This window comes from Clinocottus analis, unplaced genomic scaffold (genome assembly GCF_023055335.1).
Source record: "Clinocottus analis isolate CAN_PGR_092001 unplaced genomic scaffold, fCliAna1.0.p SCAF_36, whole genome shotgun sequence".
In the NCBI taxonomy this organism is placed as follows: Eukaryota; Metazoa; Chordata; class Actinopteri; order Perciformes; family Cottidae; genus Clinocottus; species Clinocottus analis.
In genome coordinates, this window is record NW_027176109.1 from 132,640 (window position 1) to 154,154 (window position 21,515).

At 42.1% G+C, this 21,515-nt stretch overlaps 1 protein-coding gene across 4 annotated transcripts in view; it reads left to right on the forward strand.

Annotated features, from left to right (window-relative positions):
- The first annotated feature begins 565 nt into the window (after nucleotides 1-565).
- Nucleotides 566-21,515, forward strand: part of adcy2a (adenylate cyclase 2a) — a 48,533-nt gene continuing 27,583 nt past the window's right edge. For 2 of the 4 annotated variants that reach the window (XR_011079424.1, XM_068596337.1), the window contains exons 1-3: nucleotides 566-962; nucleotides 4,639-4,836; nucleotides 14,405-14,566. Coding sequence is in view for 2 of the 4 variants with exons in the window: in XM_068596337.1 (XP_068452438.1) it covers nucleotides 723-962; nucleotides 4,639-4,836; nucleotides 14,405-14,566 (600 nt within the window). In the remaining 2 variants the exon portion in view is untranslated. The remainder of the gene's footprint in view (nucleotides 963-4,638; nucleotides 4,837-14,404; nucleotides 14,567-21,515) is intronic. The other 2 variants (XR_011079425.1, XM_068596338.1) reach the window with 1 other exon arrangement.

A 21,515-nucleotide genomic window follows, 5' to 3' on the forward strand; every position in this document is an offset into this window, starting at 1 on the left:
CTCTTGGGATTGAGCTCAATTAGTGTTTTATCAATTTTCTCTCAGAATTACGAAAACACATAGTGCACAAATGCCAGTGTTTTCTTCCTTTTTTCTCTCTCTCTCTCTCTCTCTCTCTCTCTCTCTCTCTCTCTCTCTCTCTCTCTCTCTCTCTCTACTTGCTGACTTCTCCCTGCTGCTGCACCTTCTTTCCTCATCCTCCCCTCCCCCTTAGCCCTCTCTCCCTCCCCTTTCCCTTCACTTCCCTCCCACTTCTCTCTCTCTCACTCTCTCTCTCTCTCTCTCTCTCTCTCTCTCTCTCTCTCTCTCTCCCCTCACACTAAAGAGCACTCAGTCTTTCCCGAAGCTCCCCTTTTCATTTCCCGCTCCAACATGTTGGCAGGAGGCGGAGGAGAGAGAGGAGGAGGATGCTGCGCTCTACCCTCGGTGCGTTCTCGCCACCTCTCCGGCCGGCGCGCGCTGCCTCCGACTCAGACTCGCCCTCAGCTCTCGGCCGTCTGCGACTGAGGGACTCCAGGCAGGAGGAAGAGGAGGAGGAGGTGGAGGAGGAGGTAGTGGTGGAGGAGGAGGAACCCAAGGGGAACTCTCACAGCGGGGTCTCCGACGAGGAGAGAGCCGATCGCCCCTCACCCGCGGTGGTGGAAACCACCGGCACCTCGGAGGCGGTGACCGCCTCCTCCGGTTTCCCCCGCTCCTGTTCCTCCTTCTCGGCTCCGAGATCCATGTGGCAGGAGGCGATAAGGAGGAAGCGGTACCTCCTGGACCGGGCAGGGGAGTCGGGCGAAGGGGACAGAGGAGGAGGAGGAGGGAGAGGTCACGGCAGGAAGAGGAACAGGTCCCCGGATTGGCTGTACGAGTCCTACTACTGCATGAGCCAGCAGCATCCTCTGATTGTGTTCCTGCTGCTCATCGTGATGGGAGCCTGCCTGGCTCTGCTCACCGTCTTCTTTGCTTCGGGACTGGTAAGCGTCTCTTTTACTTCCTGACACACACACACACACACACACACACACACACACACACACACACACGGGGATGCATTCAGCAAATTAAAAAAAGTACAAATAAAGCAACATGCGGATGGCAGGACGCTTCCTGTGAGCGCTGTGAACTCTCACGTTTTCTCTAAGCACGCAAAGAAACAGGGTCACACAAACAAGCTTGCCAATCATGATCACACACACACACTCCTCTCTCTCAGAGACACACACACACACACACAGTGCACGCTCTCACAGCATGGGGTCCTCATCGCAGCACTAATGTGAAGAGAAGGGTGAGATAAAAGTGAGGAGGAGTAAGCGGCTGAGTGAGGAGATCTGTTGCCCTGCGTCTGTATTTTGACGGTTTATCTTCACACGCAATACATAAATAATGCATATACTGTATATACTGTATATAACACCATGTTAAGTATAATAACATCATTAAAGCTCATAAGATATTTGCCTCTCATCATTTGAGTCGGCAATTAAAAAGGTAAGAAGGGATTAATCTAAAAACTGAAAGAAACATGACTAAAACTGAATGAAAACAGAATTAAAAGTTGTTTCTATTCACTATTACACATAACCAACAGATATATATATATATATATATATATATATATATATATATATATATATATGTATGTATATATATATATATATATATATATATATATATATATATATATATATATATACAATCAACACAATCAGATCAGCATCACTTAATCCATCAACAAACGAACTCCCTTATCTAAAATATTAGAAGCAACATCAGTTTATGATTTTTTTTGTAATCTTGCAACTTTTCTGACAGTTGATTGCATTTTAATATCCTCCTACGCACACCGCTGTTATTGCTGTTATTGCTGTAATGCTGCTTTTATGATGGTCTTTCACATTCAAGTGGTAAATCTTACTTCATCAGTATTATTTTTGACTTGTGTTCGTCCTAATGAATCACTTAATTCACTCCACTTTGCCTTTGTGAGTCTGTCCGGCGGTATTTGTGTAGAAGTTGCGGTAATGTGCCAAAGTAAAAGCAGCTGTAAAGGATTAAATATGAATGTAGAGTTGGGAACATGAGTGCTCCAGAGCGGTTAAAGATGGCCTTTGAAATCCCCGGTTTAAAAAGGGCACAAAAAAAAAAAGACATAATCTGACTTTCAGAATATATTCTGCGATGTTTTTTATGCCTCTTGCTGTCAGGCCGATGCTGCGTCTCTCTGTCCTCCATCCTGGCTTCTGCTGCTCGCTTGTTGTTGTTTTTTTCTTCCTCTGTCATCCGCTATTCCTCTCCGTTCTCGTGTCTGTCATCTCTCACCTCCTGATATTTCCGTCTCTCTTTCATTTGTATCCTGTCATCCCTCCGTTCGGCTGGATGACCCAGATCCTGAGCTGTTTGGGAGCACACTGCTCTGGGCGAAGACAAACTCTGCGTGGCTTTTACACACACACACACACACACACACACACACACACACACACACACACACACACCCTCCTGTCCCAGTGCATTGACTGTGAGCATGAGAAAGGGATGGAGGGGGTGGAGGTGGAGGGGTGGAGGCGCTAAAGACGGAGAGAGAGAGAGACGGAGAGGACCACTGCAGAGAGCAGTGTGTGACGTAAAAACAACGTGATGGTTTAGTCGCTTCTGAAATGAAGGATTGGTTTTTAGCTGATTAATGACTCCAATGTATGATGAACAACAAAATATTTCATTTTAATTTACAGTTTACTAGGATCCATGATTGTAATTTCATTTAGTGGAATTGGTTTTATTGATTTATGACTGCAATGTACAATAAAAAAGAACATTTTAATATGCATTTTAACCACGACTGTAAATATTTACAACACTGATTTAAGTTAGAAGTTAACAATAATCCACTCATCGGGCTTTATTAATTATATTAACCCGAGTCCAAACAAAGCCGCATTGATGATGCTATTAGATGGAGTCACTGAGCAGCGAGGTCATTTTTACTGAGCTATTTGGGGTTAAATTTGAATATCTGTAAGTAACTCTATATGTGTTTTAAAGTTAGAAACTGTTTGCCTCTCAATTTCTTTGTTGTGTGTTTTTGTCTGCCAAGGTGTGCTTTTATTTTGAAGGCGAAAAACACAAGTCGAAAACAAGTCAGAGTGGCTAAGAATTACGGTTTTAACGGTCAATGAAACTGTTTGCCGATCAATTTTGTTGTTTTTTGTTGCATGTTTACAAAGGTGCTTTATTTTGAAGGCGAAAAACAAAAGGCAAAAAACATAAGTCGAAAACAAGTCAGAGTGCGCCGTTTGACTGCAAAAAAATTACAATTTGAACGGTCAATATGTGTTTTAAAGTTAGAAACCGTTAGCCTATCAATTTTCTGTTGTATGTTTTTGTGTGCCAGGGTGCTTTTATTTTGAAGGCGAAAAACATAAGTGGAAAATGAGTCGGATTGCGCCATTTAACGTCTAAAAATTACAGTTTTAACAGTGAATATCTGTTTTAAAGTTAGAAACTGTTTGCCTTTCAGTTTTGTTGTTTTCTGTTGCATGTTTTTGTCTGCAAAGATGCTTTTATTTTGAAGGTGAAAACCGTGAGCCGAAAACAAGTCGCAGTGCGTCGTTTAACGACTAAGAATTACGGTTTTAACGGTCAATATGTGTTTTAAAGTTAGAAACCGTTTGCCTATTAATTTTTTGTTGCATGTTTTTGTCTGCCATTGTGCTTTTATTTTGAAGAAAATCTGAGTTAAAGTCCAACGCTATCTGTCTGAGGGCTACGCTACAACATCAGTGTATTCAGTGTGTGTCCCAGATGTGTCACTTACCAAAAAACAGCTGAATGTGCCGGTGAGGATGCGACACATCTGCCTACATACATCTCTGCACACTGACCCACTTCCATCCTGAAAAAGAGCAAAGGCGGGGCGTCACAAACGACCCACTTCACTGCGCTGTATCCTCCTACATCCACCTTGAAGAAACTCCTGAAAGTTTTATTAGAACTTTTAGATCCAAGAGTGTTTCAGAACGGCAGCGGCGAATACATTATGGATGAGGCTTCAGCGTTACTACTGGTTCACACTGAAGGAGCTTTTTAGTGGGTTTCTTTTCTTCCCTTCACTTCCTCTCAATATGAAGGTTGATCCACTCTCAGGGATGGGATTCGTTAGATTTTTATGGAAATCGATTCTGTTCACAATCCTCAGTCCAGACTCAATTGAGTCCGGTCCAAATTTGATGTCAAATAGAAAATCAAAGAGCAAAAAAAAGAGCTTTTTTGTCATTTCGTTCCCGTCTCCTCTGTCAGATTATGTTGAGCAAAGAAGACTTTAGTAGTGACACCTTGTTGAGAAAATGTTCTTTTCTGTACTTACTGCTTTCTCTGGGTGATTCACATGTCTGCCTTGGTTGTTTGTACTTTCAGGACACTAAAGAGAAAAGACTAGAAGAGTCTTTTTATAACACGGTCAGACAGTTGTATGCCCCCCTCGAGAAAGTCTGTCTCCTTAATGTTCTTATTTTTTCCCCTTATCGCTCTCTCAGGCAACCATAGTTTTCATAGTATTCCTCCTTTCTCTGCTGAAGTGCATCTCTCGTCCACTCTCTCTGCAATTGACTGTCTCATTTTATTTCATTTTAAACGTTGTCTTTCTTCCAGAACATCGAGGACCACGTGGCCTTCGTGATCACCGTGCCCACGGCGCTGGCCATCTTCCTGGCGGTTTTTGTACTCGTCTGCATCGAGTCCATTTTCAAGAAGCTTCTCCGCGTTTTCTCCCTGGTCATCTGGGCTTGCTTGGTTGCAATGGGTTACCTTTTCATGTTTTCCGGCGGGATCATCTGTCCGTGGGATCAGGTAAGACACAGTAATGCAAGTTCATGTAATGTATTCCACAGTGAATGCATTGGTTGGGAGAGGAATATGTGCATTTCTACAGAGTTTTGGGTGCACATATGCCCGAAATTACGTGATTGGCTGCATCTGTTTGCCTGATGTTAACAGGTTTGTGTGTGAGACCGCACCTTGTACTCCTCCCCGAGCGACAATACACCCTTAAAACATAACGTGGATTGAAAATAAATGAAACCATCGGTTGTTTTTTTGTCAAAACAAATGTCTACGACTAGTTTTGGTACGATCCAAAATAATGTTAGCAATACCAGCAACATGTAGACTTGCAACAGGTAGTGTTATCAATACCTTACAACCAGCAGTGTTAGCAATACCTTACAACCGGTAGTGTTAGCAATACCTTACAACCAGTAGTGTTAGCAATACCTTACAACCGGTAGTGTTAGCAATACCTTACAACCGGTAGTGTTAGCAATACCTTACAACCAGTAGTGTTAGCAATACCTTACAACAGGTAGAGGTTGCAATACCTTAACCAGAGAAAAGCATCACTACTCTTCGTCTCAACGCTTGCCGGGAAAGAAGCAGTATCTCCCGTTGCACTCACCCAGTTGCTGCAAGATGGCTGCAGGATGGCTAAGCCAAGAAATCGAGAACCTGGACTGAGGGGACTCTGGCCTAAGGTTCATGCTCAGGCAGTGGCTGAGAACCCCAAAGAGCATTGAACAGGTGAATGACCGGTGGCTGAACTGGGGAGGTTGTTGTGGACGTGCTAGATCCAGAGCAGTTGTGTTGACCTGAAGAAGGGAATTCATTGGAGGAGAGACAAGGCTGTCTAGATTAAGGTGGAACCAAGGTGATGAACTGATAGAGGCCACCAGCAGCCTGCAAAACTCAGTCCAAAAGCAAGAGGTGAAGTATAGCTGAGACCACATCATTGGGAAGAACTTGCAACCGAAACAAATTTTGCATTTTTGGCAAAAAAAAGTGGGATTAAGCAGATTTAGAAAACTGAACAATGACTGAGTATGGCTGTCCGTCAGAGGGAAGCAGGGCCTTCAATGAAATCAAAAGATATGTAGGCCCATAGACGATGAGGAACTTGCAGGGGATGAAGAAGGCCAGAGGCACAGAACTGGCAAGCAAGCGATGAATCCCTTGGGATCTTCCTCTGTGGAAGTCCACCTAAGGACGGAGACTGGCAGGGATAAACAAACTGTCACCAGGATCCGCACTGGGAGCAAGGTGTTCAACCTTGTCCTCCATCTCTAAAGTCATCGCACCAATGACAAATGCAGGATTGAGGATACCTTCAGGATGTGATGGAGAGTTGTCTGGCTCTTCCTGACGAGACGAGTCGTCAGGTTTGACTATCTTTGAGCCTAGTCTGTGCAAGAGGAAGAATTTAAAAGACGAGGGCCCACTTAGATTGGCAAGAGTTCAGCCGCTCATGTAATTTCTGACCTACATTCTGGCTTACATTTTGGACTTATTACACACAAGCTAGAGTGCTTCCTGACATTTTGTCATGGTTTATTTCTATGCCTCGGCGCCGGCAACATTAAGCTTTCGGGTTGTCTGCCTGGTCCATTCCGGTAAAGGCAATATCTCAGGAACGCTCGGAGAGAATTTCTTCAAATTTGTCCATACTGCTTGCACTCAAGGTCCACCTGATTTGATTGTGTAAGTCAAAAGGTCAAGGTCATTGGGGTCTGGTTGATCTGGTTGAAAAAGTAGCACTCGGCTGGTAAGAAGGAAGCCTGGTCGATGTGACGTGTGAAACTGCTGAAAACGAAGGTCCATGCATTCATTAAGCTTCAAGGGCACTGCTGCAAGGCTTGCTGACTGTGGTCCTCACAATGTGCCGCTGCTCTCTGGTAATATGAAGGCCACAGTTCACACAGCTCAATTCTGGTCCAACATCACATCTGCAGTTAAATGTGGCGAGACAAAACAAACAGCAGCGTTTGCAAAGCCCAGCCGTATGCGTCCTGCAACACGGCTCATTGAAATCAGTACAGTACATTAGTTCTCCGTCTTTTTGAGAGATATACTTACTCAACAGTACTTGGCAAGACAGATGTCTAGTGTGGTCTTATCTATCACAGATAGGTTGCTAAACATGCACTGATTCACATGCCACACCATTCATTCCTTTCTTCTGCTTATTAGAAATGTCAGGCCATTATGTCATCGCTGCTCCCCGACTGCTGCATCTCAGCCACTTATCTGGAGCGACATTATTGTTGACTGGCATGTCTCTCTGTGTGTTTAAGGGGCCTGCTGCCATATTATAGATTGAGGAAATGAGTCATCGGGGGTTTGCACATTGCTCCACCTCAGTATTCAGTATATTCATTATACTTTAATCTCATCAGCAGAGGGCCCACTTCCTGTATCAGTGAATATGAATGTGAGTTACATCTCTTTATGCAGCCAGTAATTGAATGAAGCTTTGAATGATGTATCTGTATGTGTATATATGTACGTGTGTATGTATATATATCTGTGTGTGCATGTCTGTGTATATATATATATATATATATATATATATATATATATATATATTTACTTGTGAGTATATAAGATATATGTTATATATAATACATATATATAAATATATATACATATATGTAAATATATATATATATATATATATATATATATATATATATATATATATATATATATATATACATACATACACATACATATATGTAAATCTGTCTCCTTAATTACCACATTATATTTCAATTGCCCACAAATAATGCTCTCCATCTGAGGTTGTGGTACTAAATACATCGGCTGATCAAAGCCTGAGAGAAGCCGATCCACCACAGAGCTGTCATTCCTTTAAACACACATTGTTGCTCAGATGTTTGGGTTTCTCTGAAATGTCAGACGAGCTGCTGATAATGAGGTTGACTGAAAATATCGGGGACAAGCCATCGGTCTAGAAATGTTCAGGGTCGACCCTTTCATGCTGGCAGGCGTGTTAGGCGGAGCGCCATAAAGTAAAGATCATACAAAGTAGGCATTACAATATAATAAATCTGCACAAGGAACAGCAAAGAAAGGATATGTATTATGTTTGTTTTTTTGCAGAAATACAATGCCATCGATGTATCAGTCCATTACCGCCGATGTCTGTTAACACCAGCTTTCCGGTGCCAGAATCGCTTCGTGCCACAGCTGTCAAGCTGCAGAGAGAGGTGTGCAGGTGCTCGTTAAAACAAAAAAGATGGCAAAGAAAAAACAGCAACGGGATCTTTCCATTCTGCATATTGTATTTGCAATTTACTCTTCATTGTTTACTGTCTACCGTTTCCTTTGAGCGCCCTCCAAAAGTAGTGCTGATGGCAAAAAACAAAATGAAAAATATTTTTTTCAGCACCGCTGACAGACAGCTGAGATTAGAGTAAACCAATTATGTGTCTGTCTGTCTGTATGTGTGTATATATATATATATATATATATATATATATATATATATATATATATATATATATATATATATATATATATATATATATATACATATATTTATATATGTATATATTTTTATAGATATATATAAATGTATATATATACGGAATAGTAGATTTGTGAAAAAATGAGTGATTTTGGTCACTGCGAGTAAATAAATAAATACAAATTGTGAGGTTTGGGCGGTTCTCTTGCTCACTGTGGAATTGTGAAGGACTTTTCTCACAATGTTGACATTTATTAGACTCAACAATTGATTAATTGAGAAAATAATGTGATTTGCATGGACCCTCATCTTCCTTTAAGATCAGTGTTTGCACATGTAGAGTATGAGTAGGTTTTTCGACATGCTGAGATCCGGCAAATAAATCCAGAAAAACATTTTTGTACCTCAACCTGGAGTCAGATGTGAGGACATCGGCCTCCCTGCAGTGTATGTTCTTCCACATGTACGCACCTGGACTTGCAGCATGCTGAGCACTGGTTTATCAGCCAATTATAATAATAACCAAGTCCTTGACTCTGCGGCCACCCTGCTGTTACTGCACAGTTAGAAAATAATGCATTGAGGGAGTCGAAAGGAAGTCGCTTAATGAAATGCTCTCTGTGCTGCAGAGAGGAGGTAAAGTAGAGAAGTGGAATCAGAGGAAGGGGCCTCATGCTGCCTCACCTGTCATGTATAGCCCTCAGCTCATTAAGGACGATGGCTTTGGTCCAATGTCATTCGTGCGATGGTGCGGTTGCTACTCAGAGGGAGAAGATGTCGCTTACACCTTGTGTGGACGGTGCACACACTCCTCCGCCTCCTCTCCTCATTGGCTGCTGTCTCCGGGCATTACGCCTCTCCGGCTGCAAGCCTTTGTGTAATGGCTTCTGCTCAGCCCCCTTCGGGCTCGCGTCCCGCACGGGTCGTGCTCCTAAACAAGCAGAGTCAGCGATGGCTTATATTGCTTGGCTCGTCTCCCCGAACATGACTTGGGAAAGGAATCAGCCAGATGTTCCTCCGTCCACAGCTGAGATGGACAGCAGAGACACTGTGATGTGTCCCAAATTCAATCTGTACATTTGGGCGGCGCGGCGGCTCAGAGCTCAACTCTAATTAACTTCAAAGTGGATAAAATGAATGACTGTAAAAGTCGGGTTACAAGCCGCTCCTACCGTCGCTGTCGGTGGGTGTCCTGGCTGTAGCAAGCTAGCGCTGCTGCTAGCTCCCCGCTAGCTGCTGCTGCTACTGCCCACGTCCCTGCTGCCTGAGTCGGGCGTCGAGCCGGGGCTGGTCCCGCTACCTCCGGTGGTTGTCGGGGAGCTAGCAGGGAGCTAGCGAGAGCAAGCGGTGAGCTAGTGAGAGCAAGCGGAGAGCTAGCAGCAGCGCTAGCAGCAGCGCTAGCAGGCTACAACGGGGACACCTACCGAAGGTAGTAGCGTCTTGTAACCCGACTTTTATGGCATATTAGCAGCTAAAGAGCCAAATGTTTCTCTCAGGAGTTGGTTGAGAACAAGACAGAGCTGAAAGACAGTTAATTTTGAACTTAAATTCATTCATTCAGACTCCAAGTACTTCCTTTGGTCTTCAAATGTAACGGGTTAGTCGCCGGTTAAGCCTGATTGGTGTCGAAAGCAAAGTCCCACGCATCGTTTTCTGTAGACGACCAGTCAGGTAATGAACTTGAACAAGTCAGTGTGCTTTCATATCTCTTTCAGTGTTTGTGCAATGATTTGAGATAGAAGATATGTTTAAGGTGATGATTCGTTTGGAGACTAGGCGCTAGTTCCTGCTCCTTCTGGTATTATCATCGTCTCTGTAGGCGCTCGCCCCTTAACTTTATTCCGGTGGCAGGAAGTGTGAGCTGTCAAAACAACTGGTATCTGTGTTGATATCCACATTGATAAACGGCGAGACAGCACAGAGCACGAGAGACGGTTGCATTACAAACCGCACCGTCAGTACAGTACACTGTCAGCTGAAATAAAAATCAGAGGGTGCAAGTATTTCCTCGGCTGTGTTGAGCTCGCCGCCGCCGCTCTCTCAGAGTTATTTTGTGCACGGTACACTTTCTATTTTCAAACCTGAAATCAATGCGATGCTTATCCTCCCCCCACAAAGCCCTGTGTGTTTGTTGACGGCGGGGAGATGGGCTTATCTGTTCGGTCCAGCCTCCACCCCTCGCTGAGAGATGTCTGGACCCTGCATCATGTCCTCCTTTTCCTTCTGTCCGTGTCTCTCCATCCCGCCCTGTGTGTCACACAAAAGCTCAGATGCGCACACACACACACACTTCTTTGTGAGTACACAGCCAGCCCTCATTAGGCTTTTAGGAGAGAGGAGGTGCTGAAAGCGAGAGTAGGGGGTGAAGGAAGAAGCATGCCAGGATGGAATAGTAAAGAGGAGGGAAGATAGTGAAAATAGGACAGGAAACACGGGCAGAAAAAAAAAGACAGCTACTAGATTGAGGTTATAGAAAAGAGGGAGGCCGAGAGAGACGTGGAGACGTGCAACATAACATGTAAAGAGGAGTATTGAGCCATTTCCTTGGAGTTTTGATTCTAAAAAACACTGGAAAATAACACGTTTTCTTTTTTTTTAACACCTTAATTTATCTCGGGGATCAGGAACGACGCCCAGACTGATGGTGGAAACTGTGGAAATCAAACCAAGCACTTTGTCTTGATGTTTATTATCTACGGTGTTTAAGATCTTCTCGATAAATCAACCAACGCGTCCTGTTGCTCCGATTTAGTGCAGCGAGAAAAGAAGAGAGCATATGTCTTTTTTTAGGGCTCAACACACACACACACACACACACACTCTCCACATTGTAAATCTAGCTTGTAAACTAATCCCCGCCACAGACTGTAGACTAAAAGCCTGATGTAATCTGACACTCCATCTCTATAATTTGTTTTATGAACCCTCCTCAGTGTCATTATCCAGGATTGATTCATGGGGCAGAAGCAGAGTTGACTGAACCATGATGGACCACAAGAAAAAGCCTCGGCCACTTAATTGCCAGAGAGGAGGGTCCTTGTGTGCTCGTCTTAACCACACTGAAGGAAGCGCCTCGCTGTTTTATTACTGCATCAAGTATCAATTATGCAGAAGACCTCTGCAGGTGTCTCTCCCCCCGCAGCCTCTCCATTATCCTCGGTACAGTTCCACGATCCAGGAGCTGCATCGGATTTCAGATTTTTCATTTAAAAAACGGCTTTATGGACGCAAATGATGTTACTGAGGCCGTTTGTCAATTTGCAGCTCTCTCTCTTATTGGGAAGTAAGTTAATACTTTATTATTCTTCATCTCAGATGGTGAATGAATAACACGTTTCTAATTTTCCTTTATTGGTCTAAAAATGATCTGTTGCATTCGTCATCTGTACTGATTCTGCACTCTCATCACTTTAAAAAAAAAAAAGTATTGTGTTTTTAGAGCATTTTCAGCAATAACGTCACAGCGCTTTTATATATCAGAAGGATTATTATCAATAATTATTTAATTATTCAAGATATTTTCACTGTCATGTACACAGATAACTATGAAAGCCCATTTCCGCCCCCCCAAAAAAATGAGGACAAAAAAAAAAAGATTAGGACAAGAAAAAAAAAAAAATTAGGACCAAAAAAAAAAAAAATTACCAAAGAAATTTTTTTTCCCGTTGTCTTTTTTTTCTTGACTTGAAAAAAGGCACAAAAAAAGTTTCCTTTTTTTTATTTTCGTCAACGAGAAAAAAAAGATAAATTTTTTTTTTCCTAATTTTTTTATTATTTTTTTTAGTCCAAATTATTATTATTATTATTTTTTGGTCGTAATTGTTTTTTTTTTGGTGATAATGGGCTTCCATAGGTAACAGACAGTTATTCTGCACAATGAAAAGATTTTGCTTGGTCCTCAAAACACAGAATTACAATAAACTTAAGGTAAAAAATAAATAAAAATAAGGCACAAAATATAAAAAATATAAAAGTATTGCACAACAAATAGGATAATAGTTTTGCTCTGTGTATAAAGTGCACTATGCATTGCTACAATAGTAGTGCATAGTGGTAGGTAATAATAATCAATACATTTCACGTTTTTTTCCCAAGAAACGTGGGCGTGGCATTCGTGCAATCATTAGATCTAAACAAGCATTTCAGGAAATACAAATTCAGGATAACGCATATCGCTGCTACGTTTTCTGCACTTCAAATCTGGTCCCCTTCAAATGGACCTCGAGGAAGCTTATTTTAAACATCCCAATACATCCGTCGCACAGGAAGTATCTCCAGGTTCTTTCTGGCGAAAGGTTACGATTATCTCGTCCTCCCCTTCGGTCTCTCACTGAGCGCATGAGTGTTGGCTGTCGGATTCCCTTCCAGCTTCACCTTTTCACTGGAACCTTTTGAGATATAAAACTGTAAATCATAGCTTGTTTTATGACAAAAAAACAACCCAACCTGCTGTATTTGGATGTATTGAACACCATAAGTAATTATGCAGAAGCCAGCTTGGTTAAAGAACAAAAAAAGAAGAGAAAACAGACCATTTTCTTTGGAAACCCAAAATTATATTCACTGTCACGCACGAGGGATTATTAAAGCAAGCTGTTGGTTTATGCAGTCATGTAAACGGCTTTAAGTGAAAGAGAAAATGGAGATGCCAGACGACAGATTTATATAGATACGCTCTGAAAAAGAAACAGTCGTGGTGCAGGTCGGGGACCAATAACATGGTGACACAACGCCAAAGCAGGAGGCACCGCTGGCCGTTTAAAAAAAGATAATTACGCACTTTCTGTAACGTCCAGACCTGTTGGATAGTTGTGTTGTCACTGTCTGTTTCTGTTGTGTTGTCTGTCACTCACCTTCAGGCTTCTCCCTCCTCCTTGTCTTCCCGCCTTTGTGATTGCAAGCCCCGCCCTCATTGTTTGCACCTGTGCCTCCTCACCTTCCCTGGGTATTTAGCTGGTGTCAAGTCACTGCTCTGTGTCAGTTTGTTTCTTATGTATTATGGGTTTACCAGCGATTTCCTCCCAGTGTTTTTACCTTTCTATCTGGATACCTCCGGCCCGCCTCCACTGATTCTCTGCACTGAACCCTGCGTGAAGTGAAGACTTTGTTTTTGCACCCGACCGCCTTGCTGTGTGAGTCCTGCTCCCTGCGGTTCACAGTTCCCCGACACAACATTGCCTCCTATTGGAGTCGGCACCAAGCAGCTCTTCATGGCGAGCTCTTGCACGGGGTCTAAAATCTACTACAGCAACACACCAACGGCTGCCATGTGTTTTTAAAGGCTACTTCCTTGTACCGCAAAGAAAAGGAGACGACGTGACGGATACAGAAGTCGTCCTATCTCTTTCTTTCCTGTGTACAGGACTGCACATTATGCTCCGTGATCGTTTGACTGTTCATCAGAGCTTCATTGTCTGCTAGTGTTCACATGTGTTGTTTCAATCTTTTGCTGTTTCCTGTATAAAGATCCAGGTTGCAGTCTACATTTCGATCTTGTTTATGTCTCTGCAGCTCTATATTGACGTAGTTCTGAATCATAATTGGTAGTATAATGTGACTTTGAGACTGTGAGCTTAACACATCTTTACTCCTAATTGCAACGAGGAATTAAATCTAGTAATCTGCATTTTCCAAATAGAAACTCCACTTAGCCGTTAGCCAAAAACAATGGTGTAGGTTAGCAGAGGAAGCTAATCTATAAGGTAGTACTCCAGTACGAGTAAAGTATTGCAGCTGCTACAAATATTTAAAAAATGGCAGTGTTTTAATAAGACTTTAGGTAATTGCTTCTACCTTAGTCGGCTATTTGAAAATGATCGTTGTAGTTAGTCACCAAAGCTCAAACACAGGAGGAACTGTGTCTTAGTTGTCATCTCTTTTATCTATCTATCCATCTATCCTTATGTAGCTGCACACAGTATAAATAAACTTAACTTTAGGAAGCAGTGTTGGTTATCAGACCGGGGCCGTGCTCTTTCTTTCCCTGCAGGATCGATATTATATTTCTGTCTGTATTCCTTTATTGTGCATCCATCTCTCTTGCCTCTTTCCTGCTTGACTCTGCAGGTGTGTTTTAAAACTCTCTCTCTCTCTCCACAGGTGTCATTCTTCCTGTTCATCGTGTTCGTGGTTTACACCATGCTGCCCTTCTGCATGCGGGACGCCATCATCGCCAGCGTCCTGACGTCCGCCTCTCACACCGTCGTGCTGAGCGTCTGCCTCTACGCCACAGCCGACCACTTGGAGCCGGTCGTATGGCAGGTGAGCCGTCACTGAGGGTTAACAGGACGAGACACATTGACACCAGAACAGAGAGTCTCTCAACACATGCAAACAACACCGTGTGCCTGAACCCGACAAGTGATGTGTTCGTTACTATTGAGTGACTTGAACCATGGAGACTTCAAGATTCAAGATGTTTTACTGTCATAAGCACAGATGACAGTTATTCTGTACAATGAAAAGATTATTTTGCTCGGTCCTCCTGACACAGAATTACTATAAACCTAAGGTAAAAAATTAATAAAAAATAAGGCATAAAATATATAACAGTATTGCACACAAATGATCATAATATTGCGACGATAAATATAAAATATGATAGTTTTGCTGTGATGAATATGATGATAATAGTATTTCTCATTGTATCTTTATACACTTTGCATTGCTACAACATTGCTATAATGGTATATTGATATAATAATTATTCATATTCCTCTCTTGTCTGTGTGGTAAATGTGTAGCTGGAGCCGGTTAGCTTAGCTTAGCATGAGAATTGATAACCGGGAGAAATGTCTGGCCTCGTTCTGACAATTTTATGAGGCGGTTATGTAGAATTATATTATGTGCCAGGCCCGGTGACGTCCTGGAGTTGGTCATTCAGCCTTGAAGCAGAAGTTGTTGTTGTTGGTTCACACATGTGTTGTCATGTGCTAGTGATGAACAAAAACAACATGGAGGCTGCTTGAGGTTTACGTACATCTCCTTCCCAGGGAACACTGCTCACAATAGTCTGTGTTTTATTACCCAGATTGAATCTTAATGGAATTGTTTTTCCTTTCCAGACATTTAATGGTTCTAGTCATTTTAATTATAATCATAAATTCTGTATATTTAGCAAGCAAAACAAATGTGACCTTTCAAACTAAAACAGATTTAGCGTAGCAGGTGAGCGATATAAATTCAAATGTTTTTTTTTTTAAAATACTTTATTGAAAGGTCAACCTCTTTCCCAGCAGTATTGCTGTTTCAAACGCACATGTATCCGGCAGTCGGCACACGCTGAGAAAGACACAAATAGCAATATCAGAAAACCAATTATCTGGCTAATGCAGACTTCAATTAATTTGCGCTCATTCAAACCTGAGCGCAGAAGCCAATGATTGCCTATACACCTCCGGCTCATTCCAACTAATGCACAAAGAAATCAACATTACTTCGACAAGCATCTCATCAACGCCACACCTCACTGATAATCAGAGATTGTCGGTCCTTCCTGGATGCAATTTACAGCTCAGAGCCACAAAAGGGCTTTTTTTAGTCTCCAAAGAGGCCTCGCTATTATTATTTTTATACCAAGATCTCATCTCAGTCGCCTCAAACGTGTCACTTGCTCTTCTCTAAATTGTTGCTACACAATGGCATTCTCTAAATTGTGTTGCAAGCACATACCCTGTGTTCAGCCGTCAAACTATTACCTCTCTGTCTTCAAGAATAAACCAAAGGACCATTTGTAGTATTCAGATAACTGGACGAAAGTCTCCTTTGCTCCATATAACTCAAACAGTGCACATAATCTAATCTCTTTCCGTACCAGATGATGATTCTCGTGCATGTATCTTCATGTTTCTCTGTATCCGTGCCCCTCAAACCTTCGCAAACATTCTCGATTGCCTCTGTGAACTCAGCCGCGATGGCCTGGTATTTAGTCTACTTGTCTTTTTGTGTGTAACTGGTGCGTGGGCAGACTGGCATCTGGGCGGCCCGGGGCTGCAGTGTAGCTAACATGGTCGCTATCGGCCGGCTCCTCCTGTGCACCAGACCAGCATGAATCCAGTGGGGGAAAAAATCCTTTTAAGAGAATTTCCCTTGTAGACATATTGGATCGTATCAGAATCAGTGTAAAAAGCATAATATAAAATACTCTGCAAGTTGAAGTACAAGGTAAATCATCCATAATGCAATTTATATCATTAGAATATGCTTTAGCTAAACGAATGCATTAATAGGGTTGTGCTTAATCATGTTAGGTAGTATACTGTAATGTTTAAAGTGGAAAACATTGACATTGAGAAACCTGGTAATGTGTGCTAGTGCTAAAGTGCTGTCTTGTCAGTGCGTATTATTTTCTAGTTGCAAGAGATCAGCGTGACAGATATATTAGGAAGGCATTACTATTTTGTTTTTGTTGTATCGTCCGTGTGTGGCAAGCTACAAATACATTGTTTTTGGAAGAAGACAGCTTGCTTCCATCTCTATTGGCGGTAGAGATGGCATGCTGGGATGCTGGGAAAGACGTGACCTTGCCAAGGAACAACATGCCCGCCAGTAAACACGGACTGGCTGCTCCGTGTCATCCCATTTGTGTGTTCGTTGCCAGTGTCGGTCGCGTGGTTTTGTTGCGGTTTGTCGCGTGTCCTCAGGGCCAAGTCTGTAGTTGTGGTTATGAGGATTGTGGACATGATGTACTGGGGTCTAAAGAGAGTTCAAAGATGACTTTTATTGGAAGATGAAGACTGTCCCGTGCATGTCCTGAAGAATGGGAACAGAGCAACCGTGTTGGAAGAGCGCTTCAGACAGATGGAGCAACATGTGCAATTGTGTTCAGCTGCTGCCAGTTTGGCTGTACCTTTTGCCCATTAGGAGTATTTATCAATTACCTCCTGTAATGGATCTGTGTAAGCCTCTTTTGCCCTCTCAACTTACATTAATAGTGTAATGTGTGTCATAGAGTATGCACCTCATTTACATCTGCATTAATATAATACTATGAGGGTATTTCACATACATCTGACATCCATTCAAAGGTATTAACAAATGAAATGCGTATATGTGTATCGTAAAATCAACACTGAACTATTAACTTCCACACTAACCCTTAAGGAACCATAACATGGCATAAATGATCATTATTTAATTATCTTTCTATATCTTCAGCCGTTAAAGGCTGATATCTCTCCCTTTTACTCTGAAACATGCGACACAGTGAGACTAACTGATAATTTACTACGGTTTCTAAATCTATGAATCATTTTATGTTGTCTGATTTGATCTGTTCCTGGAGATGAGACCTTGATTTTCCATTCAGTTGTCGGCCAAAAGCCATTTTATTTGTGTGTTGACGTGACACAGTGCATTTCAATTATACTTATTATAGTATAATTATGGATGGTTGAGATGTATCTCTGAGTTGTTATGGGTCGGGAACTGCTTTATCCCTGTCTCCTTATTCGTTTACATGGTTGTATCAGGTGGCTGTGGGCAATGTCTCAAAAAAAAGACAAACGGGAATTGTATATGATTTTTTTTGGCATCAATTTGAACAAGTACCTTATTAAATTACCAGTTATTTAATTTGCCGGGTTAGTCTTTTTTATTTTATCCATCAACGACTGCTTAGTTGTTGTTCCAGAACAAATTAAGTACATTGTGCTATGTCTCAATATTACATTTTGATATTGTATATAAAATAAAAGCCGGGTTACAAGCTGCTGCTACCTTCGGTGGGCAGCACCGCTAGCTTCCAGCTGTAGCCAGCTAGCGCTGCTGCTAGCCCACCCTTAGCTCCTCGCTAGCGCTGCTGCTAGCGGTACGCTAGCTCCCTGCTAGCTCCCCAACAACCACCGACGGTAGCGGGACCAGTCCCGGCTCGACGCGCGACTTGAGCAGCAGCAGCAGCAGCAGCAGCAGCAGCGGGGAGCTAGCAGCAGCGCTAGCTTGCTACAGCCGGGAAACCCACCAAATGTCTGAGCGGCTTTTAAACCTTTTACGTATATAAATATATATCCTGTCGGAGAGGATTTTAACCATATTGCCAAGGCCTGTGTACAGAATGTTTCTGTCAGTGTGCGTCCGCTGTGTGCGTCAAACGGAGAGCGCGCATGCACAATGTTTCTCCGGCAACCCGGCAGCGTCGGTTCAACCCTTTGTGTCGGCGCCGGCTCAGACCTTCATGTCCCTTTTTTTAGATGAGCAGTGAGGTTGAGTGACAAGACGCTGGAAGGCCTGTGCGTCAGAGGGCGTGAAGGCCTCTCCAGCGCTCAATGTCTCTTGTGCCACAGCGAGGCTGATGGATTTGTAGGACTACAACATGTGGGTTTTTTGTACTATGGGTTTTATTCAGTCAATCATTACATACAATTCAATAGGTAAAGGACTGAAAAAGGCATAGGTAGAAGCATAATGCGTATATATTCCTATACTAAATTCTTATAAATTAAATCAGATGAATAATTCAATAAATAATTTGAAAAATAAATATGTTCCCTCCTTTTTATTATGCATTTATAGTTATGGAGATGAGTACAACCTAACCCAACTCTCTCTCTCTCTCTCTCGAGATAGATAGATAGATAGATAGATAGATAGATATAGCTGTCCACTAGCTCCCGCTCATGTTAGCGTTTTTCCGTAATTAAACACGTACAATAGAAATACATCTTTTAATCCTTTTTTTTTTTTTTTTTTTTTTTTAGCTTTCTGTACAGTAAACGTACAAACATCTCTCAAATCATATTTACACTTGTGTATTGTAAACAACCTTTTGTACACAGCCGGGCAGTGACTTAGCTTTAGCGCTGTACATTGTCTGCATTATTTTATATTACATGCTGTTCACTCACAAGCCAATTTGACTTTAATACACTGAGTCAGTGCGTTTACATGCTGGTAATAATTCGAATCTTGCTTTAGTCGGACTATGCTCTCTTTCGGGGCAACTGCTGTTATCCGAATATACATGGCAGTGAATAAATCGAATCATTGGCCGAATGCATGTCATATCCGATACGACAGGTGGCGCTGTTTTCATTACATGTAGTGGTGATACAGCCATCTCCGCTTGACCTCTTCACTCTTCATAATGGAGAGAACCCTGCTAGCTTCGGTGGTTGTCGGGGAGCTAGCGCAGAGCAAACAGGGAACTAGCAGCAGCGCTAGCTGGCTACATCAGGGAGCTAGCAGAGACACCCACCGAAGGTACTATCGGCTCGTAACCCGACTTTTACGTTTGTTTGTTTCTGCCGGCCGTGACAACTTATCGTCTCTTTCGACTTCCGGGTCACGACCTGGGAGGGAGGGAGGAGGCGGCGGGATCTTGAGCATGCGCACAAACGCATTGTCCAGTTCCGATCCGATTCAGCGTATACATGCAGCGTTATTCGAATTATCAATCGAATCGAGTTATCCAGGGGTGTTAATCGGATCGTAGTCGGACCGCAGTTATTCGAATAAAGGTGTTTACATGAACTGGATAATTCGATTTTAGTCGGACTAAGCCAGTTATTCGAATCCATGTAACCGCACTGAATGTGACTGAATAATCACCTCTGGTTGGACACTGAATGAGAGATTTATTTTCTGACCCTTTATTTCATTCGAGAGGAAATAGCTTTCTCCAGTAGCGACGTCACTTTAAACGACGATGCTAACAAAACGCAGTTGATTGGGTGTTTTTTTTTCCATAGTCAGAGATGTACAGTAGCACATTGATCCCCTCCTGGAGCTGTCCCTTTGTCGAACTTAGTGAAGAACAACGATGAACACATGTGCTCTATCCCTGAAACGTGTTGTTTGGAGGCGTTAGCATCTCGAAGGCTTACGTCAAGCGATCTTGCGAGCTATTGATGCACACGTGTGCTATATTTAGCTTTTTCAGTAACGATTCCCTGCCTCACGTTGTACAGCTAAGACTTATATTTGTGTCTTAATCTGATTAAGACTTGTCTTATCTGATGAAGATGACGTTAAAGCAGTTAATTAAACCCCGTTGTGCACATAGAAAGTTACATTGTTGCTCAGGTACATCAAGAAGCCCTTGAAAGGAAAAGGTAGATAAGAACATACTCCACATGTCTGTTCAGTAAATGTGCAGCTAATAATATTCTCATCTACTCTTAGCGAGAAACTGAGTCTGTAAACTTAACAAAATGTCAAACTATTCCCAAGGAAACCCGCACACACATCTTGTATGCGTGCGTCTGCGGCGTGTTGAATTTTTAAAAAAACTTTATTTCAGCTCAGCAATTTGGAGAAAAAACACGCCTGATTATCCTGCCAAGGATTTGTAAATGTCAGCCATTAAATGTCCAGACTCTTGTACATTGACTCCAGTGTGCGTACGAACGGCCCAGAGGGTATTTAGCGAGGAAGGAACCGGACCGACGGCTCCACTTTGTCACGTCCGTTAAACTTTACAGCGCCGGCTCATTGAAGTCTGGACCCGGCACATTTATCACAAAGATGAACGCTTTCCCGTTCGGTCCAGATTTATGTGCACGTCATATTTAGAATGATTTCATTTTTGCGTGGTGTACGTTATTTTTCTGAAACTATATCCTTCTTCTAAAAGGTGGGAAGTAGGGGAATTTATATGGAAGTCCATTTACGACGCACACAAAAAAAAAGAATTAGGACCACAAAAAAAAGAAGAATTAGGACCAAGGCAACAAAAGGCAACAAAAAAAAGTTGATGCATTTTTTTTATTGTCCTTTTTTTATTTTTGGTCCTAATTTTTTAATTTTTTTTGGTCCTAATTTTTATTTTTCCTCTTACATTTGATTTAACAACTTTTTTTTATGTCACTGTTAGTACACTCTTTCTACATCTAAACTTAACCAAAATCAACTTAGTGAGAGTGATTTTTACAAAATTATTTTATCGCACTATAACTCTGTATTGTCCTTATCCGTAGTGGGAAGTAGGATCTGACTACTTATATGCTCAGTCTTGTAGTACTTCCACACAGCCTTGTTTTACAGGAAGTAAATGCTCATAAACACAAAACATTACGTGACAAAGATCTCTTCTTGTAATAGACAGAACTTTTAAATATTCACATTTGATCCAAACTGAAATCCTCCCACAGTGTCTACATCTCAGACCCCAAACAACCTACATTTACATTTTTTGTGTGATTAGTTGTTAATTTATATCCCCAATAATTCATCACAACACTCGCACTCCATTACAGCTACATCTGATATGATGTCA